The sequence below is a fragment of the Haplochromis burtoni genome, unplaced genomic scaffold, assembly GCF_018398535.1.
Source record: "Haplochromis burtoni strain Fernald_Lab_line unplaced genomic scaffold, NCSU_Asbu1 Contig_373, whole genome shotgun sequence".
Taxonomy (NCBI): Eukaryota; Metazoa; Chordata; class Actinopteri; order Cichliformes; family Cichlidae; genus Haplochromis; species Haplochromis burtoni.
This window is the reverse complement of record NW_024582734.1, coordinates 108,925-134,108: the sequence shown is the minus strand read 5'-3', so window position 1 is coordinate 134,108 and position 25,184 is coordinate 108,925. Positions and strand designations below refer to the sequence as shown.

General features: G+C 39.2%; 1 protein-coding gene across 4 annotated transcripts; it reads left to right on the top strand.

Moving 5' to 3' along the window:
- On the top strand, positions 1-24,758 carry mroh1 (maestro heat-like repeat family member 1). Of its 4 annotated transcripts, XM_005943827.3 has the most exons (46): positions 1-161; positions 818-921; positions 1,909-2,011; positions 2,154-2,299; positions 3,065-3,196; positions 3,579-3,741; positions 4,506-4,604; positions 4,766-4,917; positions 5,541-5,681; positions 5,875-5,967; positions 7,154-7,232; positions 7,552-7,665; positions 7,884-7,957; positions 8,125-8,247; positions 8,736-8,843; positions 9,074-9,218; positions 9,418-9,458; positions 9,938-10,079; positions 10,316-10,368; positions 10,594-10,701; positions 11,400-11,519; positions 11,633-11,755; positions 12,379-12,525; positions 13,171-13,197; positions 14,440-14,562; positions 14,659-14,738; positions 15,071-15,212; positions 15,354-15,449; positions 16,460-16,564; positions 16,667-16,802; positions 17,015-17,127; positions 17,334-17,486; positions 18,549-18,605; positions 18,868-18,965; positions 19,116-19,281; positions 19,489-19,658; positions 19,770-19,907; positions 20,099-20,213; positions 20,385-20,531; positions 20,608-20,674; positions 20,815-20,936; positions 21,343-21,492; positions 21,611-21,745; positions 21,925-22,027; positions 22,182-22,247; positions 22,333-24,758. In XM_005943827.3, exons 3-46 carry the CDS (start codon positions 1,990-1,992, stop codon positions 22,407-22,409), a joined length of 4,911 nt encoding a protein of 1,636 aa, XP_005943889.1. In that variant the 5' UTR covers positions 1-161; positions 818-921; positions 1,909-1,989; the 3' UTR covers positions 22,410-24,758. The 4 variants fall into 4 exon arrangements, with proteins under 4 accessions (XP_005943889.1, XP_005943888.1, XP_005943891.1 ...); XM_005943826.3 differs by lacking the exon at positions 818-921; XM_005943828.2 differs by lacking the exons at positions 1-161; positions 818-921 and adding an exon at positions 168-300.
- The last annotated feature ends 426 nt before the right edge of the window (positions 24,759-25,184 follow it).

Below are 25,184 nucleotides of genomic sequence, written 5' to 3'. Positions count from 1 at the left end.
CGTTCCTGCTGACTGAAAGCACATGACCAAGCGTGTTTACACCTGCAGTCTTTAGTCAGGCGCTAACGTCAACTGTGACACGGATACGCAAGCCTGTTTTTTAAACCAAGATAAGACTTGACCGTGGGGTGAGAGATTATTGTTTGGCAGACCCTCGGCTGGTAAGTTAGCCATATTAGAAAGGCCGCTGTTTTGCTTCAATAAGAAGGCTAGTAGCTCTTCCGTAGCAGCAGCTGCTGCTAGGTTAGCACACTAATGACTCTTGAGTAGGTTGCGACAGCAGCATCACCACCAAAGCAGGTAAAAGCTAAAGGTTTAACAGTTCACTCATGTATAAGTGGCTTCACTTCAGGCACTCTACTTAGCTTAGCCCACACGGTGTGTTTGCTTGCAATGTCATTGTTTTTTATGGTAGAATCAACGTAAAATTACAATAAATGACTAAACGAGCTAGCAACGATTCAGTTGTTGGTTATGTTAACCCTTTAGCACAGCGGGTGTGGCGGACTGATAAAAAGTTAAGTCCTATTGACCGGATAGTGGCAGTTTTTGGTTGAATACAGCCTTAAACTCATTAATAGGTGTTAGCGTGTCTCAGTGTGAACTCACAGAGGTCACAATCAACTGTCTGCTCTCAGGTAGCTTCCCGCAGGTTCCCTGTGTCTACATGAGTTGTTGTAATCAGAGGTTAAACTGAGATTTGGCAGGTGAAGGCACAAAGATTGGCTGCAGCAGGGCCAAATAATTACTGTGAGTTAGAAGTAAGTTACATAAAAATGTGTTCTGTGATGTCCAGTAGATGTTTCTTTGTCTGCAGATTGTGATCAGCTGAACTGCCATGCTACTCCGATATTCCCTGCTCTTTATGGATTTAACCACCTGAATTCAACAAGATATAAGCAGATGTTAAGACAGTAAAAGGTAGACTTCGGTGAATGAGTCTAATCAGCATCAACTTAATCACCTTAAATATAAACTCATGTAACCCATTAGCAGTACCCAAGATATATTCAGTTCAACTAATTCTCTGTAAACTTGTTAACAATACTGCAAACTAACCAGTGTAGCATGCAGTAAACTGCCTACTGCCATATTTTCATGTAAGCATTTGCAAAATATTAGGCAAAAACATAATTCAGCAACACATCATGCATAATCCAGTATCTGATTTAAAACTCAGAGACTGCTCAGCATGTGAAAATCCCATTCTTTAAAAATAAATAACTCATCTTTCTGGCGTCTTTCTCCATATGTCAGTGATGCATGTTAACATTTTTTTTCCTCTCCCTGGGAAAAAAAAAGCAACTGAGCATTTAGCTCACGGATGTATTTTGCAACACACTGCACGGATATAGTTTGTGCATTTGTTGATATTTGTTGAGCTGTTTTAAAGTTACTTTTTACAATACTTCCCCATTAAAAATCATTTCTTACCTCTTCTGTGGCACTAACTAGATGCAGACTACCGTGAAACCTTATTTAAATCAGCACCATTAATTGCATCACAGGGATGAAAAGGAAAAAGGGATGTGTTTAAGGTGTAAATGAACCATGGGATGTCATTGGTTTCTTATTATTGAGCAAGTGTCTCCATGCCATCACTGGAAGCAAGCACAACTCACTCAATAGTAAGATGCACTAACCTCTCTATCAGATGTAATTAATCATTAACTGAAGGCGGTGGGATGCTATTTCAGATTGTTCCAACCCACTTTAACCCCTGGTTGTCATGTTTTTGCATACATTACTGCACATATTTGATAAAGGAACATCCATACTGGCATGGTAGTATGAACATTTTAAATGATTTTGGTTGCTCCCAAGTCAAAACAGCAGTTTATTTCCAATGAAAAAATGGCAATATTAAGAACAGTATTAACTGTAAATACTGTATACTGTCTTCGGTAGCTCTAGCCCATCTGTATCCCAGGAGAAACAACCCCTCTTTGGCCTCTGGCTCCAGGAAGCCAGAGCTCCTTGCTGTCCAACATGGATGAGACGGATGTTGAACGTGAGTCTCTTCCCTTCCCTACTGAAGGCTAAGCCACATGTATTTGACATTGATCAATTCAGCTTTCTGAAATGTTGTCCATCCACTTATGTTTACTTTTTTTCTGCTCCGATATGCTTCTGAGGTTGTGTTTTCCTTTCAGAGGTGACCCTGGCTCTTCTTGATGCAGCCACCGATAAAGACTCAGAAGTCCAGGAACAAGTCAGGAAGTCTATTTTGACTCTGGGAAAACAGCAGCCAGACCGAGTGTTGGCCATGTGTCAGGACTACCTCCTGAAACACCCTAAGGTAACAACCCAGAATAGTGAGAGTCCTTAGGAAGACGAAAGTCAGCCATAATTACGTAACTAAGAAAACAACTGCAAAGTCGTTTAATGTTTAAAAGCAATATGGACTGTTAAATCTATTTTGAGCCTGTTTTTCTGCATTTTTTTCCCGCACACAGATGCAGAGACTTTTGATACCGTTGTAGCCACTGACTTCATTCAGTTCATTAGTTGGCTTTTTTAAATTTAGATGGTGTAAAATGTTCTTGGTGATATATTCTTTGCTCATCTAAAGGCAGTCCCTGACATTCAGCAGAAAACAGAGTCATGCTGTTATGTTTCAGATTAACTGCTCCTGTAGCATTTTAATTTCCTGTTTTACTCCATTGTGTTCCTGTTCTCCTTTATGTTAATGACCTTGTCAGTGAAGCTGATACTGTTTTCATCTTATTAATCCGTCGGTATCATCATGCTAAAATGTGCTTAGGGAGACATATACTATAACAGAAACTACCACAAAGGCTATTTTGGAAGCTCTGCCTTTCTATGGACAGATTTTGACAACAAGGTAACACAGCTTTGGGAGATGCAGTCATCAGATTTTACGCTTGTACTGACATCAAAATGAAGGCTGATTTCTGTGTGGTCGGAGAGCTTATTGGCATAGTGACTGATGTTATTCCATCGCAGACCAGCCTGTGGTCCTTTTTTTTTTTTTTTTTTTTTTCCATGCTTATATATCGCCTCTTCATATCTTCCTCTTCTTCATCTCATCTTTCTTCTGTAGCTGGTGGTGAGCCACAGAGTTGTGATTCTTCGGACTATTGAGCTGATTGTTAGCTGCAGGATAGAGGAGATCAGTCCTTCCAGGATAAAGAGTATTATCTCCCTGGCCTCAGATGAAATGACTCGATCAAAGGTAAATTATTTATGTTTGTGAAGGTTCTCAGTCGCCCAGGTCATCGTAGTCTAAGGAGCTTGGAAAGAAAAGCATCTGGACTTCTTTAAGTGGACCTTTCACCTCTCATCCGAGAAGCTTCTTCAGTTCTTCTTCTTTAGAGCTAAAGAAGCTGAGAGCTGTAACGTCTTCAAGAAACTTAAAGAAGTCCAGATGTTTTTCTTTCTAAGCTCCTTTGACAAAGGTAGAAACTTTCAATCATTGATTTTTGTGTTTTTTAAGAGTGTGGACATTACATGATTGAGTTTTGATTAAGATATCTTAAAAGCCTTAGTCATACAGTTTCGTGTGGCCCCTTTCTTACATCCTCTTCATTGTTGTTCTGCCATCATGGTTGATTCAGGAGGTCATCCCAGACTGGCAGCAGGCAGCCAGTAATATCTTGGTCGCGGTGGGTAATAAGCACATCAATGACATCATGGAGGAGATACTAAGCAAGTTCCAGCCAGGGGTCCTGCCTCACTTCTTTGTAGTTCAAACACTGGCCAACCTCTCTGATTCAAATGGTAAGGACATTTTTACTGGCGTACATGAAAGGAAAAATGTGCAGTCTGTCTTTAAGGAAGCCCACATGCAGGCCAGGTTAGGATTTTGGCTGAGAAGAAAGGAATTGAGCGGTTGCTGAGAAAAGCTGAACCTGTTAAACCTGTCCAGTAAGAGCACTTGCAGGTCAAAGATTTTGCACAACACCAGGATTTTTTTCTTTCTCTCTGTTTTTTAGGAGCACTCTGTGATTACGAATGATTAGGGCTCATTTTTTCCACTAAGTATGGAGTCATACTGGCAGCAGTAAGATATTTTTCAAAACTTCTGAGCTGATGTGTACTTTTCTAATGGATTAGTAAAACTTATTTAGAGCCCTGAACTTCAGTGTCTGTGCTCAGAGTAGCATGTCAGGTAGTTAAACAGAGTTTGTCAGTCTTTAAAGGGCCTTTAAAGTGCGGCTGACGTTACTAATCCTACATTTGAATTTGAGCATGTGTTTTACGGCATGAATGAAGTTGTTGTTGTTGTTTTTTCTCCCCAAACTCCATAAAATGAAATCTGGAATAACTTAAAAGAAAAATAATCAGAGTTGTCTGAACTACTCATGTCTGAGTGTCACTTATTGTGGTAACAGCCAAATAACTGATAGACAAATCCATTTGAATTATTGTATAAAAATTAGTCTCATAGTGCAAAAATAATGCCAATGTATGTCTCACTGCTGTTATAGAGGAAGAGGGAAATGTAAGCGTGCCATAAATGTGTAATCTGTTCTGTTCTCTAGTTTATGGCATGGTGCCGTTTCTGAATGCTATTCTGGGAACCATGTTACCCATGCTGAGCATGGCAAAACAGGACAACATAAAGTGGGTCTTCTCTTCTGGTAAGAACCACCTGACCTGTTTTCCAGTGGTTTCTTAGATTTTGACTGAACAAACCAAACAAAAAGTGCAGCTTCACGATGTTCACGTGTTTGCTTTGCCTGCTCTTTACAGTCACACGGCTTTTCTGTTTCCTGTTTTGTTGTTTTTTCTCTCCCTGCAGCTCTGTCTCATTTCAGCGACAGTATCTTGGAGTACCTGGCCAACTTAGACAAGGCTCCAGATCCTTCAGTTAGAAAAGACACGTTCTCCAGTGACATCTATGCTGCTTTTGAAATCCTCTTCAATAACTGGTTACAAAGCAGAGAGCCCAAGGTAGGTTGATCGTGCAAGATGATATGAAATGCAGTGGACTATACAACTGCAAAACCACCTACATTTTGCAAGAAGTCATGGGTTGAGGCATTGTTGAAGGAAGCTGAATCATTAAGGAAGCAGAAGTAAGCCATCCAAAGCTGCAATGACAAATAAAAAAATAAATGATAAAAGCTAAATTAATTTTCTCACAGAGAGAACACTTGGTGTAATTTACTCTCCTATCCTGGAGAGTCACTGTTTTATTGGGAAATTCCAAAAAAAATGTTTTTTGAGTTTTCTGGAAGGTGCAATCTGTTTTAGTCAACAAAAGAGTCACAAAACTCAACTAGAAGAGGGTGACATCTTTACTTTTTGTACTGACTCTATATTAATCTGTGTTACTGAGCCAAACAATTAAACCATTTGTTGCACAATTGGGAAGATACAACTGTTTATTAGAAGAGTATTTAGTTAAATTATCTCAGAAAGAGGCTTTTTCTGGGAACGAATATTTATTCAATCACAGGTTATTGATGTGAAGGTCATTCTTATTACACATAATATTTCCAAGTACTCACCTAATCTCTGTCATCTCTATCACCTCATATTCTGACTTTTCTTTGTATCTGTTTGGCTTCCAGTTGAGGCTGACAGTGGCTGAGGCGGTGGGATCAATGTGTCATCTGATGGCCAGCGATAAACTGGAGGAACAGATTCCCAGACTTGTTCCTGCCATCCTGTCCCTGTACAAGAAAAACAACGAGCACTATATCATTAGCAAGGTGGGCACAGTGTGATGCATCAGTGTAGGGATTGTTTATTATGGGTTTTTGTAGAAAGTATAATTTATGTAAGGAAATGGAGGACCATCACTCTCTGAGCATCTCTAAACTCTGTCCTGGCTTTAAGTAGAAGTGCATCTTAAACTGAGTCTGAGCCTTTGCGTGAGTGTACCTGTTTTGGTTTTCTAAACAGAGTCTGTGCCAAGTCCTAGATGCATCTGTCAACATGGGCAGCAGGGTGCTGGAGGCACAACTGGAAGCTCTGCTCTTTGCACTGCACCAACAGGTACACTTTAAGTGCATTTCTTTGCTTCTTTGCATGGTAATAAATTGGTATTATTGATTGTGTAGTGTATTGATGAGAAACAAATGGTTAGAAGAATTGTTTCTCAGTATTTCTGTTTGGTGCTGAACTACTTATGGTATTGAAAGCACAAATCTGTGAATGAATGGACTGGGTTAATTCTTGCGAATTGCTCACCTGTGCTGCTTTTCTTAGTTGATGAATCAAATGACCGTAACTGTTACTGAGGTCACACATTTTCACATCCTTGTGACTCAGCTGACACTTGGCCTGATGCCTGCGTGTTGCAAAATTTCACCTCAACTACGTAATGTGATGTGATGGCATAATGTTACAGCAGCAGTGTCTGTTACAGTTCCTTTTGTAATTTTTTTCCCCTCCATTTTATATATGCAATATTTAACGGTGCTTAAAAGCGCACGTTGCTGTTAAGAATGTGTTCCTACAACATTTTCAGTTCTTATTTTCAGCTGAGAAGTGTACCCGAAGTGGGAAAGTGGTGGCACATGAAGCTTTTCAAAAACAATAAACACATGTGACTTTGTGCTGTAAAAACAGACCATGTGTCATTAGCTCAGACTGTTAATTTTTTTATTATGGTTTTTAAAAATACACTGGTCCATGCAAAAATGAACTCTTGTTAATATTCTCCCATTCTTCAGCAGCAGGAGAACACCATCATCCCTATATATGATACAGCTGCAGGAGAGCGTTTATACAAATGTTTTATTGCCTTTAGCTGCTTGATTTGCACACTGACTTGTAGATTATGAGCAGAGTCCTTGTTATGTAAAATTATATCAGTCCCATTTTTAATATACAAATGCAGTGATTCGTATTAGGTAGATATACATTTCCTGGCTGTCACTGATCCAAACACACATCTGCACCCATGACACCCGAAGCCACAGAAACCAAATTAGAAAACTGTGTTTTATCCATGCTGAATAACACATACGCTGTTATTATCACAGCTGTTTTAATACAAGGGATAAAGGGAATGGTAAAAATATTATTTAGAATAATGCGACATGTAGCACAATTGTGTTATAGTGAGCCATTTTTAATGACATCTAAAATAATCTAATCTACCGTGACCATTATTTTCCTGATGTAACTAAAAGTCACCAGAATAGACACCATGATGCTCTTCCCTTGTTTCTACCAGGTGTCTGCCCCTGTTGACTACAGTAACCCTCCTACTGTCAAGAACCACAATGAGGTCCTGCGCTGCTTCAGTTTGATTGGTACTAATTTTACTTTAATTTTTCTTCTTATGTTGATGTTGAGTGCACAGTGACAGCTGAATGTTGTCCGGTCAAGCTTTTCTATCTGGTTTAGCTCTGGAGAGTCACAAGAGCAGTAATGAGATGTGCATTAGCGTGTTAGACCCAGTTTCCACCACAGGATAATTGCATTAACTGTGGCAGTTTGTGGACTGCTCTTATCCTCTGTCTTGCTTTGCTTGCCTTTTTTTGGCCTGATTATTACATCTGTGTCAATTTATGCATTTCACATTTTAATTTTTTTGTTGTTGTTTTTTAACTTCTAATTCTCTCCCTTTAGCGAACTCTTTCCCAGATCGCCTGGTTATGTTTGTTCTTCAGAGGTTGGAGAACAGTAATGAGAGAAGCAGGATGGGCTCCTTGGCTGTCCTCCGTCACCTCATCAACTCCTCCAGTAAGGAAATACAATAACAGCTCCAAGCATGACACACACTATTCCCTGATCACACACTTGCCTGTTTTACGGCACACAGACATTTCAAGACAAGTAAGAAGCAAATTGTTCATTTTACCTAAATCACGTGATAGTATTTATGTATCTATGTGTGCATATAAGTGTTGATTCATTTGATTATTTAAGACTTTGCCTTTATTAGTACCTGTGCATTACAGCTTCTACTATGGAGAGCAAGAAGCTGCTGATTCTGGCCAGCATCAGACAGCCGATGGCTGACCACAGCAACAAGGTAACACACGTGTGTGTGTACACACACACACACACACACACACACACACCTTTTTATTTTATTTTTTTTGACTATCATGCTGTTAGATGGATGAACATATTCTTCTTGTGTTTTACTCTTTTCCTTAAGCTTTTAGTTGTTTAGACAATGATGTCATTATTTCCCAGGTGAAGAAGCGTGTGGTCCAAGTGATCAGTGCCATGGCTCATCACGGCTACTTGGAGTTAGAGGGAGGAGAGTTACTGGTTCGATTCATAGTTCAACATTGTGCTTTACCTGACACGTATCAGGTACAACTCCTTTTGTGTTCATTTCCCCCTTTTTTTTCCTGATTTGTATGGAAGTTCTCTGTTAGCTGCATTTTCAGTGCTGTATGTGTGTGTTAGTATGGTGGCTTTTTGTTGTATATATGTACACCATGTACAAAATGGTAACAGTAAAAACAAATATCATTTTCTATTTTCTATGTGATTAAAATCTAAGGTGCAAACATGAATGATGACATGCAAACAAGCCCATTAATTCCCAGACATTCATAATCATTCACAATTCATAATTCACAAATGAGCTTTAATACTTTATCTTAAAGTCTATAAGATTAATGAACTATATGGAGCTGAAAATGACAGATTCTGCAGATGTGAAACATCAGTCCTCTCACAGATAACCTGAGGACTTTAGCACCCCAGATTAAGGAAGAACTGTACAGAAGGCCCAGCGAAGATGTTTTTAAGTAAAATATGTATTACTACCTGTGCCCTTTTCTGTGTGTCTTCAGCGGAGTCAGAGGCCCACAGATCCAGAGGAGGTAACTAACGAGTCACTCAGGTCAATGTGTGACAACACCCTTCATCTCCTCACTACCACTGTTGGACGACTAGCCGATGTATGTACCCTTTCTACAAAATATTGTGTAAATATATTAACATGTGTTGTTCAGGAAACGGTGTTAGCAGCAGGTGTTTCTTATGTCTTTATTTTATGCTGTGCATGTGTGAAACTTCCCTGACTAGTAGTGTAGGTCAGTTAAATTTGATTTGTACTACTAGTCAGTTAAAAGTGTTACGTTTAAGAACTTTGCTGTGATATTTAACATGTGTGTTTTCTTGTTTGAAGGTACTGTGGCCAAAGTTGCTGTATTATCTGACCCCTTCACAGTACAGCAATGCCACTACTCCTCTTTGTAAAAGTCTCATAGTGCTGGGCAACAAGAAGAAAAATAACCAAGAGCCCAGCTTCAAAATCGACTTTACACGGGAAGGTACATGGCTATAGACACTTCTTTATGTAACGTGTGGAAAGCAGTGTGCTGTAAGGGGTCTATGTTGAAATGTTGTGTGTGGAAGTGGAAAAAATAATATTATAAATAACTTTATAAGCATTGAAATTTGTTCTTATGTCTCTTGTTCTTGTTCTGAATGATCAGTTTAACCTAAACATGTCTCATCTCTGTCCTTTAGTCAATCTACCATCTCCACAAGCACTGATGATCAGACTGCTGGTAAGCAAATATAGAAGCATCGGCTAAACCTAATTCCCTTTTTGCATCTTCAGTATTCAAATAAAGGCTTGCCAAGCATCCCATCTAATAATTGGCTGGAGCAACATTTTTGTAATAAAATTTAAAAAAAGAAAATTAAACAAAAAGAAAAAAGGACTGCATGGATTTATTATGCTAATTTAATCCCCGTGTGTGTGTGTGTGTGTGTGTGTGTGTCTCTGTGTGTGTGTGTGTGTGTGTGTGTGTGTGTGTGTGTGTGTGATCTGCATACTGTGAGTGAAAGTTAAGTCTGTATGTGTGTTTTTTGTGTGCATGCGTTTGTTTCACTCTCTATGGCTTTTAATCCCAAATTCTTTGTAGTTGCATTTTTTTCTCTAGCTCCTCCTACCATGGAGCAATAACCAAGTTATACAGATTTACTGCAATTGTTTGTCTTTTATGTGATCTGTGATATAAATGATACGTATCTGTTTTTGTAGGTGAATGCAGCTTTTCCATTCAATAACAGAGATCATGGCGCTCCGTCCCTCTCTCTCCTCCAAATCCTCAGTATTAACATTCACCCCAATGCTGAAGCAGTCTGGGACAACGAAATAGCTCCACTGCTTACAGTACTAGAGGGTATGAAAATATGTGCACATACAGTAATCATTTTATGCATTTATTTGCAATATACTATATATGTGCTTTGCTGTAGTTACACAAACTGGCACTTTTGCCCTTCAGGGGTTCTCATGCTTGGTTTTGTTTTGTTTTTTTCTTGTAAAGATGATCGTCACCTTGAGTGTCATCCTCATGCACAGTATTTTTCACTATGCTGCTGCCAGAGCTTTCTGACTGGTTTTTGGTTTTAACAGAGTCCGCTGCAGAGAGTCTGGATAAGAAGGAGTGGGACAAGAGGTTACTGGAGGTGTGTGGGTTTATTTTTAATATTCCCTCTTCAAATGCATTAGTGATTTTCAGCTGACTAAAACAAAAATATCGTCCCACTTATTTGGGAAGAGAGTGAATGATGGTTGTCATCATTATTAGATTATTTATATAGTTAGACTGTTATGATCCCTGCTTCGTCAAAAAACATTTAAGTCAATTAATTTGATCAAAGTCATCCTAACGGTGCTAAAACTGTCCACAGCTCTTGTCTAAAACCCTGACAGCACTTGATGATGATAAGTGGGTATGTCAGTTGGCAGCTGAATCAACCAGATACCTCCCTACATATAACAACGCCTTAGAGGAGAAGGTAGGTTCCTTTTTAACAGTAAAGGTTTATTAAATCAGTTCAGAGCTGCTAAGACTTCAAAGCAAACTTAATTTAGAAGTGAAAAATATGGAGCAGGTAGAGGGTGGTAATAAATCTAAGAAAAACGTCAGAATTTCTGACAGGGAAATTGTCAATTTCCAAGAGAAGAAAACTGCAATATTCTAAGATTTCCATCACAAATATGAGACCACAGTTCACACAGCACACATTAGCACTAAAATGATGCCCATGGTACTCCTTGTGCATATTTTGGCAAGACTGTGCAATGAGAGCTGATGCCAAAAGTTCATCATCTCACCCAAATCACCATTTTCTTCTAAATGGGTCCATTTTTTTCATGCTAATATTATGAATCATATTTAAAATCACAAGTATTTCTTCATTCTTAAATCCAATTGCAAGGTATAATTTGATTTGGTCATCTGCTGCAGACATAATGAATGCTTAGCAGAACACATAAAATTTATATTTATTTATTTATATATATTTTTTGATTGCATACAGAAAGTTGAAAAGTTACACCTGACCAAGGGTGTAGCTTGAAAATAAACAAAACTTAACTAGTAAATTTTGTATAGTATAATTGATATCACAGATGTTCCTCTTATAGGAGAGAAAGATATGAAAATGCTGCTTAGATATTTATATAATGAGCCTTTTTTTCCCCTTTTTTTTAGAGCTTCCTGTATCGATGTATAGGAGTGACTCTCCAACACTGTTTCAATAAAGACCTGGTCAAAAAACAGCTGCATGAAGTTCTCCTCGCAGCTCGGCACAGTGATGCAGTCGAAAGAGAGGTACCTGGAACTGTCACCTGACAATATTCCTTCGTACAAAACTCATGTCACTTTCGATGTTGTTGCACAGGTTTATAGTCTGACTCTAAATTCCCATCATCTGCATCTCTCAGGGAGTGGCGATGGGCGTCGGTCTGTGTGCAAATAGCCACTTGGAGGGAACTCTGGCCAAGCTGGATGAGTTTGGAAAATCGGATGCCTTCAAGAAGTCACCGAGCATCTTTAACCTGCTGAAAGTACGATGGAAAATGTGCAAATAACAAGTTTCCTTATGTTTATTTCATGTAGAGCAGTGTTCATTTAGACGTCAAATTTTGATTTGTTCACAATCTTTTGACCAAAATCTCATTCTAAAAAAAAATCTAAATTCTTGTAGTTTTAGCTAAATATCAAAAGATATGAGACCAAATCTGACGTTGGCTACATTATAAAGTGTGAAAGAGTGTCAAGTTTTGTTGGTGACAGTTTCTCAACACTGTTTATTTTCCTTGACATGAAATATCAAATGTGTCCATATGTCTACTCTTCTCTTCCTCTCATATGTTAATTTAAGATCAGAGATTACTTCTGACTGGATCACTTCCATATTCCCACCCGTCTATACACCTGTCTCTTAGATAGTTCTTATTGGATCTTGTCTCTGCAGAATATTTTCAATATTTTTTTTTCGTTGACAAAAAATGGCAACACATCCCGTCCTCGTTTTTGTCCACGAGCATTATTTTTTATTTGCTTGTCAGCTTGTTTTTATTAGGAAAAAGTGTGACAAAAATTATTGGTTAACAAAATGAATACTGATTGTACAGTTTTTAAAAAAAAAAACAAAACAGCTGGTTATTCCTTTCTTGTCTAACCTCAGGAGCGTAATGATGTCGAGGTGGAGAAGGTGAAAAGCACATTAATCCTGTGCTACGGTCAGGTGGCTGCGAACGCCCCTCCAGAAAAGATTCTGAACCGCATTGATCAGGACATCCTCCGCTGCATCAGTAAACATTTCAACACCAAGGTATGGAAACGCAGAGAAACAGTCCTGTGATTTAGTAGTTTGCCATTGTTTGAGATGGTGTTGCTGGGTGTCACAGACTCCTGCATCACTTAGGTCAGCGGTCCCCAACCCCCGGGCCAGGGACCGGTCTGTGAGTCGTCTGGTCCAGGCCGCGAGAGTTGAGGCTCAGGTGTACATATTTGAAAGAAATATTTACGCATTACCATAGCGACCAGAGAGCATTAAGGGGCAGAGAGGAGGATGTTACTCTCAATGCTGTCGGCGCATTTCAGGAGGACGCTGCTAATAAAGTTACACAATTACACAGTGAATTTGCCTTTATTATTATATTGGTCGTATCATTTTATTTTGTTGTATTTATCCGCAACACCTTAAAGGCCAGTCTGTGAAAATATTGTCTGACATTAAACGGGTCTGTGGTGCTAAAAAGGTTGGGGACTGCTGACTTAGGTGATCAGACAGTTCATGAGAAGAAAGAAAAAACAGCAAACTGAGCTAAGATCCAGGTCTGATGCTACAGGCAGTGAACAAGGAAACTCTTAATTTTAACAGCTTATTGATGAACATTTTATTTGACTGAATCCTGCAGGAATCAGGGCTGTGTTTGTATGTGAGCTCATTCCTTATCACCTTTTCTTTATGCAGGTTCTGGGGATTAAAGTAGAGACAAAGGTATCGTCACAGGAATCCAGGAGCTTTGTCTTTAATCCTTGCTAGTTAACATTTCCTCTTTCTTCAGTTTGATCTCACCCTCCTTTCTTAATATATTTCTGCATAAAATCTGCATACTTTTGGTGATATTGTCACTAAAATCATACATGAAAGTCTTCAATTTGAGAGCGCTGTGCAGTAAAACAGCCTTTTCATTATGCTTCAACCCAGCTTCACTGCATACATGTGAAGTTTCACGGTGCAAGAGCACCAGACTTTACTGTCCTCTGAAGGCATTCATGTATGATCGATCACTAACATGTTTCCAGTGTGGTGGTGGAGTTTATGTTGGTTTTTAAAATGCAATTTAAAACTTTTTTACAATCACGTAATAGCAATGAGACTAAAATATATCCCAGCTAAATTTGGTTGTTGAACCATCGGAAACCATATTGAGCATCACTTCCTATTGCAATAAGGGACCGTGGTGTACTTCTGGGAAATGTAGCTTCAAAGTGATGCATCACTGAAAATATCTCACACACTCACTTCGGGAAAGCTTGAAAGATGTTTTTATCTTTTGTTGTCGGCTCTCAGCTACAAAGAGCAGATGATAAGAAACTAGCAGACCACCTTTCTTACATTAGTCCTTACTAAGTAATATTCAGGTTTACGACAATATTGTATTATGTGCGTGCTGTTAACATTTTGTCTTGTGATTATAATCATTTGGGGCAAAGAAACAGCTGTGTTTACGGCATTGTTCTAGTCAGGGTGACATTCATAAATAACGCCTTCAGGTCCGTCTCTCTCTGTTCTTCACGATAAGCTCTACTCTTTCTTTCTTTTTGCCTTATTTGCTTAAAGGTTGATTGCTGTTACATTACTCACTGGTGACTCGCACGCTGTGTGAACGCCTTTTATGTCTTACTGATCAGAGCTTGCAGATGTTGTGTTGTTCTACTGATCACCTCACATTTCTTTCCATCCATAGGCATGGAGGATCAATCTGCAATATACATGTTGGATTGATTTAATTAATTAGCTGATTTATTATTATATGTATTTTATTGTTTATTTTTACTAAGCTTTGTGTAGAGTTGTCTGCTAAAACAGGTTTGCAGAGCATCTTGTTCATTCTTGATAACGGAGACTGCCTCTTGACCCGAATCATTTTCTCTCTTTGTTTTTTTTTTTTGTTGTTTTTTTTATGTCTTTTGTCTTTATTTTGTGCACCGTCATCTCTGCATTTTCCCAATACAGGACCTGACTATGAAGCTCAGTTTGATCCAGAGTGTTGGCCTCATAGCCAGAGCCATCAGTGAGTGTGTGAAGAAACAGGGCTACATCTTCTCTCGCAAGCAGGAGCTCATTACTGTTATGCTGGTCAGTGGAAATTAAGGGCCAGCTTCTTGTTACACAGTAATTGCAGACAGTAAGAACAGCAGACATGTTCTTGTCTTTATTTTTTTCACTGGTCAGGACTTCATTAAGGCAGAGCAAGCTGATGCACTGAGGACTCCAGTACGCCAGCTTGTGATGAGCACGTGTGCCAACCTTATGTATCCTTCACTTCAGTGAAGAAACTGAACTTTGCAAAGTAATATGACACAAATTAAGTCCCTTAATAATAGAGACTAACAGCTACTGAATATATGTACAGAGCTCTTACTAATAAATGAGTGTTTGTAGTAGTTAATCTTACTGTTTGCACTGAATGAACTGTAAAACTTTGATTTGGGGTGACTTCCTTTTGCAGACTTAAATGATAACCACAGAACTCAAAGTCAACAGAAGACAAATACGAGGCAGCACTTTGCTGACGTGAAATGAATCATCAGTGACTGAAGCTCTGTCATCTCCCAGTGTTTTATCTTTGACCTTAATGCCTCAGTCCACTGGACCCTCCGATGAGCGAGAATGAGAACTTTGACTTGCTAAAGGTGTGTATCAACAGTGTGTTCTGTCTGCCAGCTGAGACGAACACTCCAGAGAAAACTAAAGAAGAGGAGCCGCTCGACCCCAAGCAGAGAAAGGTGAAGTGAGGTAGACTGAGATCTGCTGTAGTTTGTTTGTACCACCTCTGATCTTTATAGCAAACTTTGTCTGTCATTGTAGCCAAGTATTTTAAATGCTGTCATGCTGTCAGTCCAATATATTCTGGTGGATCTCTACAGGCGCTGTACAAAGACACGCTGGCTGCTCTGCAGGAGCTGCTGAAGAGCGTATTGGCTAAAGATCCAACACCCGACGGTTTACAGAATGTCTTTAAGGTGAAGCCTGCCGCTTCAGCAAATGCTCTTGTTTTCACTTGGCTATTCAATATGTTATTTATTTAATTTTTTAAAAAATGAGGTCATTTTGTCATAAGATTAAGGGGCTGATGAAAATCTTTACTACTAGTTTTGGTCGAGCAGTAGAAGAGTGGTGAATAAAATCAATACAGAATTGTATCACAGTGTTTTACATGGTGATAATAGATCGATACATGGAAACAAAATATCAATATTCTATTAAATAAATAATACTTATATTAGAAAAATAATTGAAATACTCTCTTACCATCATCCTGACATAATGTTGACTCAGTTTAATGCAAGTGAGAAACTGTCCAACACTGGACACACTTAGCTCGACTAAAGCTAGCTCCTACTTCAAAGCACGCGGATGGCTCAGTCACAGCAGCCTCCTCACACTCCAGCATTGACAGCAGGTTTTAGTGAAGGGTCTAAAGCAGGATCTGCTTAACAATCTCATTTAAAGCACAAAAAATAAAGGCAATAACTTTATCTTATAGAGTAAAACAAATACTGAAATAGTTTAACTTTGAAGACAAATCACCTTTATAAACCGAAAAATAAATTCCAAAATATGCTTTTGAATATATTCAGCATATGTTAAAAGTACAATAATATTATATTGTGAGTGAAGTATAGCGACAATATTGTATCATTAGGTATCTGGTGATTCTAGCACTAGTAAAAATCCAGCTATGAGAAGTATTTATGTCTGGTTTTAAGCGCATGATACAAATTGCTCTTTCTCTGCTTTTAATTTTAGTTTCTGTCAGTCCTGCTCACGACTCCAGTTCCACAAATAACTTTATAAAAATCTTTAAGTATTGTAGACTGCCATACAGTAATGATTGACTTTAACATGCCAGTATCATATCGTAGTGTACGTGTAAAGTTCTTGTAAAGGACAAAGTAAAGCACTATACAAATACAGGCCATTTACCATAGTGTATGTAACCTGCGTTTTCTGATGTGACTTCCTTGTGCAGCACATTGAATCATGGTTGAGTTCTGGACAGGACCACGAGAGGGAGCGAGCTATCACAGCCACAGCTCACATACTGGCTTACTACCTGGATAACCTGACTGTCAAGGTACACACACAAACATAGGGCAGATATATTGGTGACAAAATGTTTTTATAATTCAATGGATAATCGTGTAATTACCATTTAACAACTCAAAACTTTGTGTAGAACATGGTGTCTTTCCACAACCTTGGAGCTCTGCTGGGCCGCCTGTCTCCACGCTGTTCGGACCCTGTCCCTGCCGTGCGCGCTGCTGCCGTCGAGTGCATACACACACTCCTTTATATACAACTTCGATATGAAGGTACAGTCATGTAACGCTTTGACATTTTATACATTGTTTTAAGGAAGTACCATGTCATAAAGTGGGGAAAGGTAAGGAGGCAATGATGAGACCCTGTCTGTTGTTTTGTAATTAGTTTATAAAAGGAGCAGGGGTTGGATAATCTGGAGTTGAACTGTGAATAATTATTGTCATTGTAAAACTTATTTAAATATTTCTATCCCTGTTCCTAGGATTCTCTTTGGATTATAAGGATGAATCTGTGGACTCTCTGCTGTTGTTAAAGGATCGGCTGGAGAACCCTGACCACTCAGTTCTGTACAAGACCTGCTCAGACCTTACCAAGGTACGCGCAGGAGAGCTGCAAACTGCTTTATTGCTCGTGCTCAATACTTGTTTTCTTGCCAGTGTGGATTTTTATCTTTTAGTATGACACTCAACAATATGTTTGTGCAGTTATCTGTTGTAATGCGTATAGTCTGTCACACTCTGTCCACCATAATGTAGATGCACAGTGTGTGTGTAACTGCATCTTTCCCTGCATGAAATCAGGTGATGAGTAAGCGTCTGCCTCAGCAGCAGCTGACGACATTGGTGTTCATGCTGTTTGAAGGGCTCGTCGACAGCCAGACAAACTGCTGCCGAGCTTCAACTGTCATTCTGAATACTCTGCTCAAGAACAGAGGAGGCGGACTACAAGATATGGTAACACACGGACTGCCTTTAGTTGCATTTTCTTATGCCTGTACAGTCATTGCATATGATATAAAGTTGCAAAAGAGAAATCTCTGGAATCTCTGACATTTCCTTATAAATAAATGTATACAACATTTGCCTACTCACAAATTTGGGGGATAGCTTTCACAGAACCTTAAGAAGAGGCATTTGAGCGATCCGCCAAGCAGGGAAAAGCAACAACAAAGCAACAAGCACTTCTAAAGATCTGGATGTTATTCAGCCCGCGAAAAGAACTAATTGTCTACAAGTGAATAAAATTTAAGACTACTGCTACTCTCCTGGGAGTAGGCGTCCTTCAAACATCAAAAGGAATAACACTCAGTCTTGGGAGTTGAAGAAGACCAAAGGGCCGCAAAAAACAGCAAAACAGCACTGCAAATCTTTAAACCTTGTTAAAGTCTTTGTTCACGTATTCATAAAAAACACCGATGGGGAAAATTCCTAATGAAGGGGAAAGTTTTTTTGTTTGTTTTTTTTTTTAAAAAAGACCACTCAGATGTTTCAAACTACATAAAATAAAAAAAAAGAAATAAAAAAAAAAGAAAAAGGGAAACGCGCCCAAAAAAAGATTGGCTGCTTTGCAACCCAAGAACCAAGAAATCTTTGAATCAATGAGTGAGCAATAAATTCAGAACAGAATTAAACAGCAAAGTGGTTTACAAAAAAAAAGACAAAGAAAGGAGGAAATTCCACCTTTTTGAGCCTCTTAGCTCTGACCTGATTCACATGATCTGGTGTGACCTGTAGAGGCCTGTTAGGTCAAGACATCCCAGAAATGTTGATGAAATATTTCTGAGAATTAAGCAGGACATGGAAAGTATAGCTGTTACTGGTTTAGTTAGATTCTGTTTGTCTAAAATGATCTTGATGGTCGTACAGATGACATCAAATCAAAAGTCCTGCTAAATGTAACCAGCTTCACAGACATGGTTTTGCAACTGTAACAGTGAAGTGCTTTACCTGCTGCTGTCCTGCTGGATCACCAAACACAGCGATTGTTTGTTTCTGTGTTGTTTGGTGTGTATGTAGGTCCCAGAGATGCTGGAGGTGCTGCATGTGCGTCTGCAGAGCGTCACAGAGGACCAGGTAAAGACAAACATGAATGCACAATTCATATATCACACACTTACATTATTCAGATATTCAGCGTTATCAGCATTTACAATTTAAAGGATTTCTTATTATCCCCATGTTAAAATAACAAAGAGCAAATTAGAAGAATACCTTTGAGCCCTATTTTGCAATGATGAGCCGTTTACTTCACAACTCTCTTACTTTGTGTTCTTGCAGGTACTTAATGAACTCACTCGCTTTGCTAAGAAAAACTGTTTTATTGTATTATGTTCAGGTGAGAGTGGCAGTGGGACAAACAGTACTTATCCTGGCTTCTCAGCATCTACAGACTGTTATCAATACACTAGTCAACCAACCACTTCCTTATGACAAGTAAGTATAAAGAACCTTTAAATCCTCTTCCTCAGCATGACCACATGCCAGCTGTTTTTTGTCTTAATATAAGAAAGAATTGCTCATATTTTAGCTGTACCAGATGTTTTCTGGGACATGTGTGAACATGAAGCGTATTTGTTCGTGCAGCTGGATCAGTGAGATGTGGATGGCTTTGGGAGCAGACCCCATTGTAGCTAATCAGATCATGGAGATGGTGATGGAGAAACTTAGCATCATGGCACCCTACATAGACAAGAAGGAGTCATTGATGAGAGGAGGAACAACAAAGGTGGCTACTAATCAGCCACTGGCTGTAAGTTACAAAGTTACTCACTACATGTAAATTGAGATGCAATTGTTGTGCACAGGACACACGCATATCATGAAAGTCTGTTGTACAGACTTGTACATGGGTACAAAGAAATTGGCTTGTGTTTAGTTTCTGGTGCTGTTTTTAAACTTGGTAAATTTACTATAGATAATTGATGGGTGTGAATGTTGTGTGACTTTTGTCATTCAGATGACATGCGGTCTCAAGGAGCTGTTATTAAACGGTCAGAGTCAGGAGCCAGCGGTCAGTCTGTTCCCTCGGCTATTCTCCTGCCTCACTGTGCGACTGGGAGCGAGCGTCGGAGTCTCAGCACCAAAGGACAGCAACTCAAAACACACTGCCTCCATCCACGTCGCAGGGTACTCATCTTTTTTTATGTATAAAATAAATAAATAAAATCTCTGTCAAGTTGTTTCTGTCAGGTGTTTCTGTGGGTGAACTTTTGGATCCAATCCTTTCTTCTCTTCCAGGGTAGCAGCTGAAGCGCTGAGAATTTTGTTAGCACGAGCCCAGTTAGATGAGGTGATGAAAAAACTGGATGAGGATAACGCCTGGGATGCAGTGAAGGAAGCCAGTACACATGTTAAAGGAGTGACACTGCTAGCAAGGTACAGATATCTTCATGTTGCACACCAGTAAAGCTGTAAATCTCTTTTAAAACAGTACACTGGAAACACTATGCCCTTGTTTTGCATTTTATCCAAACCCTGTCTTATTAGGAGTTAAAATGTTAATTTAAATGTGCTCTAAATGTACTATGGTGTCTTTGTAAACAAGCGTTTGTTTGCCTTGTCCTTAGGGCGATGGCTAAGCATGCTGGTCCCAGATTGCCTGCAATCGTGGAGTGTCTGTGTCCATTACTGAACAATATCTATGAATGCCAGCGAATCACTGTCACTGCTTTCTTTTCTGAGGTGATAAACCCAGTGATTACATGCCTCCAATTCTTATCGTTATATCTAAATTGCAAATGACTAAATGAGTATCTTTAGCAGCTTCATTGGCCAGCAGCAGGAGAACAGCAATAAAATAATGTTTTTTATTTATTTTATGTCTTTTGTCACGGTCTTATCTTGTGACTCCAGCTGTTGAACCATCATGTGGTGACAGAGCTGATGTTAGTAGATGTGTTAATGAACAACATGATGGAGAGGATATCAGATCCATGCTGCACGGTCCGCATGTTGTCTGTGCGAGGGCTGGGGAACATAGCCGTGGGCTCACCTGAAAAGGTACGCACACTCACAGCACTCGCACTCAGCCACACCAACTGTTACGACACTCACTCACATGTAACTTTCATATCAGGTGAATAAATATGCCAAGGAGCTGCTGGCAGCCATGAGTTCAGGAATGGAGGAGAAGGATGATCCAGGTAAGTCAACAGCAGATTAAAAGTGAAAAAAGGCAACGCTAATAACCATTTGTATCTAATTCACTGCAGTGTTTCTTAAAGCGTACATGGTACAGTCATTAATCAGATCTCTCTCTTTTTTCTATATAAAACTGAAACAGGTAAACTGATCACACTTGAGGCCATGTCAGGCTTGTCTAAAGTTCTTGTCCACCTTGACAAGAAAAACGTTCACCTACTCGCGGTCTACATCTTCATGAAGATTAAACCTTTCTTGGAAAGTGTAAGTTTGGTCTTTATATATATGTCCTGTATCATGTTATTAATCAAATGTTAATCTAAATAAAGTAGCATTTTGTTGTATTTTATATCAATATTTCTTAAAAGTTCATTCACATCTGAGGTCAGTTAGATTCCTCAAGCTTTGTTCAGTCCTGTGAGAAGATGACTTTTTAAATATTCAGACGCAAGGAGGCTTTATGAGACACACCTGTATGTTTGTGGCTTTTCAGCAGGTGTGCCTACTAACAGGGCCCTTTTTGTAGGCACACCTGTGTACCTGCCTACACCTCTGTGCCTCATAAAGTGAAATTTCCCAATTCCAACCTACATGAGACGATGAAACAGGCAATACACTTTCTCTAGTTGTCTAGATAAAATGCTAAGTGCAGCTTCTGACTCTCAACCAGGAGAACGATGACATCCGCTGTACTTCCATCCATCTCATGGGTAACCTGTCCACGTTTGGCTCAGGAGAGCAAGTGTTCAAAGACCAGATCCACAATGTTCTGGTCAGCCTGCTGTTACACCTGGTTGATCCAAACCCGGAGGTGGTTAAGGTAAAGTTGGAAAGCACACACAAACTGTGACAGCAGCTCTTATTGCAGATACACTTTAGTACTAGAGGGTGAGCTGTTACATGCTGTCATGCAAAAGTGGATTTGTTTGTTTGTTTAGGCGTGTAAGTATGCGATGCGAGTGTGTGCTCCTGTAGTGGGATCAGAACAGATCACAGCCATGTTTCAGAACCACCTACATGAAGATAAGAGCTTGCACTACGGAGAATTCATCAACGACCTCACAAAATACCTGGTGAGCTGAGAGACCGTCTGAGTTAAGCTTATTTAAATGTGGGGAGATAAATTCAAACCGTTAGTTTTAGATTTTGTCAGCTTTCTGTCCTGATGTTTGCTTTTCTCACCGCAAAGTTACAATAAATCATAATATAGATGCTCGTTTGTGATGCTTATTGTGTGTTTTGTGGGTTGTAGATTCAGGACTTTCCTGGCATGCTGAACTTCTACCACATTTCAGTCATCCAATTCTTCAAGAGTAACTGGCCTGAGGTCAGAGCAGGAGCTGCCATGTTTATAGGTATCACTGCACTTTAAAAGATCACTCCATATTATAAACTGAAGTTCTAGCAATAAGCACGAAGTGTCAAATGAAAACCAGCCTCTGTGTCAGTTAGGTTACAGTATGATAGTTTACAGATGACATGTGATGATGATGATGTATCCATCATCAGGGTTCATGCTGGGAAATCTTCAAGAGGAGCATCACTCCCACCTCAACATGGGCACCATCACTAAAGGTAAAGTGAAAAAATCCCTTCATTTCCTCTCTGATCTCATTCTGTTTGTTTGCTGGTTTTAATATTTGTCTGCGTTCGTTTACAGGTTTGGTGATGCTGCTTCAAGATCCAGATCCTGTTGTGAGAGTGAAGGCTGCTGAAGCCATGGGACACTTCCACTGACACACACACATACAAATACTAGTAATTCCTTTACACATCAGTGGTCGATCAATATAGATAGTAATTTAATTGTTTTTTAAATATTCAGCACTCTGTGTTCCAGTGTGCAGTCATTCTCAAATTATCCAAATAAACTAACTGCAGACTTTCAATAAGACCAGAACAGGGACCAAAGAGGAAGAAGTGAGGAGTACGAAACCAAACGGTCACATGATCATGCCAATGAAAACTAAAAACACTGTCACACACACATGCAGATGCATTTAGCTCTAGTCTTAATTTAGCCCCTCTCACCTTTTACTCTGGTACTTGAAGGAAGAGTTGATTCTTAACGGTATTTTAGTGACCCAGGACTGTGCTGCTCTTTACAGATAGACCTCATCTGTAGCATCCTGTCAGTGTGACAGCGACAACGAGATACACTGTGTTCTCTCGATCAATATATTATACGTGAAGTTTCTAATGCGAACATGAAAATACATTTAAACTTGAGTAAAACTTTTTTAGAATAAATATAGTTTCTTTGAATACAGATATATATATATATATATATGAGCAAGTGAAAGTTGCACATTTGAAGTACATGACTAGTTCACGTGAGCGTGGTTGGTAGCTTGTGTGTGTGTGTGTGTGTGTGTGTGGGGGGGGTCATGGCAGCATTTTGTGACCATGTCAGTGAATGTGGAGTTTAGTTCCAGAAAGTCTCCGTTACAGGTAGTTGCAGTTTAGTGAGCTTGGTTTTGGTGTACTAAAGACCCCACCCTCCCCCTCACCTTTTGAATCTTTAGCCACTGCTGAGCTGTTTCCCTGCCCTCAGTGAAGACCCTGTGAAACGTGCTTAGATCGATTAGATTTGTGGTTCCACGTGGATGTCTTAAAGTGAAGCATAAAATAAAAATAAATGCACGAGAGCTGGAGCAGATCAGATTTGAAGGGTTGACAGTGTGTCTGGAGGATGTGAGTAATTAATCCATATCATTTAGCCACTAAATCAGCCACCAGTAACCAGCCAGTAGCTGTTAGTGTTTCTATAACCAGCAGGACTCAAGCTCAGTAATGGGAACTGGGTAAGAGTTTGCCTATTGACTAATGCCAGGCTCACTATCACTGTTTAATGATGCTGTTTATAAATCACTACCATCTCTACAGCTGTAACAGTCATGTCTTCAGCCGAGGCTTTTAAAACTGCTTTGATTGTCTTGTTTTATCAGCATATGGTTAATTTTGTTTTTTAATTTCACGTGAACTTCACATTAATCTCACGCGTACACGTTAATCGCCTGGAAAAAAAAATCTTTGCCAAACCTCCTGTGTTAACCCTCATAAACACACCAGCCAAAATCCTATCAATCCATAACGCTGAGGTGTCACATTATTTAGAAAACGAACTCTATTCCAATTAATAATTGTCAAAAAGACAATTGTAGCCAATAAAAGGTTACTAACCTAGTGTTGCTTTGTCAAACAGTCCAGTTAAACGTGATGAAACCAATGCCAAATATCTACAGCCTCATTATATTGTAGCAATGCCGTTAATGATTTTCCTTTATTCTAGCTTCGAAAGCACTTGATCCTTGTTTAGTTTTACAGTTGTTGCCTCTATTTGTGTGCTTTTAGGTACTGATGTGGGTGTGCGTGTAAATATGTGTGTGAGCAGTGTCTTATACGAGAATGACTTGAACACAGGACCTTAGTATTTATGTCTCCAATCAATGTGCTCAAAGACAAGTAGAAAATAATATGTTGTGCATCCACATTCAAATCCATTTTGGGGCAGAAACTTCCAGAAACTCTGATTAAGGTGATAGCGATGCATCGTTTGTTGTAAAGTTTACCTCTGATATTTCCGTTGCACTTTTAAGCCCTGCTGTGCGGTTCCTGTTTGGGGAACTGGCCGGCAAACCTCTGCTAATTTTCTTCCAAAGTTCAGCATCACAAGTCTTCTTTATTTTTCCCTGTTTACTTTTGCACTTGAACAATTGAGACACATTTGTCTCTTAATACTCACATTCACACTATAAATGTATTAATCGCATACATAAGCTGCTCCTGGATCTGTTTTTGCTAGCCCTACAAACAGGGACTCGTGGCCTCCTGCACTTTCTAACACTATGGCTCGGTTTAGGGTAGTTGGTATTGTTCTGTTGTTGTAAACTTTGTACAACTGATATTGATTGTTTCATGTCTTCCTGGTTTTTAACATGTTCTGAATGTCAGATGGTGATTATTTCAAATGTGTCTGCGTGTTGGAGCGTGAATGTGTGCATGTCTGTTTTCAATAGAGTGTGTGAGGACGATGGTAATCAGTGCATCTAAAACGAATAAATAAACAGACCCATTATAACATAACTAGTCATTTTGTTGTTGTTTTTAAAATACCTTTTTCAAAATGACTTATACTCTTACTACAGCAGATCAACTGAGTTCAGGACTTTGAACGAGACTGGATGGATAAATCTGAGCTAAGAGACCAGCAGATACCCACCTGTCTATATAAAGAGACATTTTCATCCTGTGTGCAGATAACACATGCCACCATTTTTTAATAAAGAGAAATTTTAGCTGAAATTCTTATTTCATATGTGTGACATAGGTGTACTCACCGTAATCATGCAGAAAACTTAGAATAGAAAGTGAAAAACTTCAGATGACTCCAGCAGAGAGCTACAATATTCTTGTGTATTCGATGAGCCTCCAACCAGGAAGCATGTTAAGTTTCATTCATACTGTCCTCAAGTGCAGCTCAATGACGATCTCTCTTTATCCAACAACAGA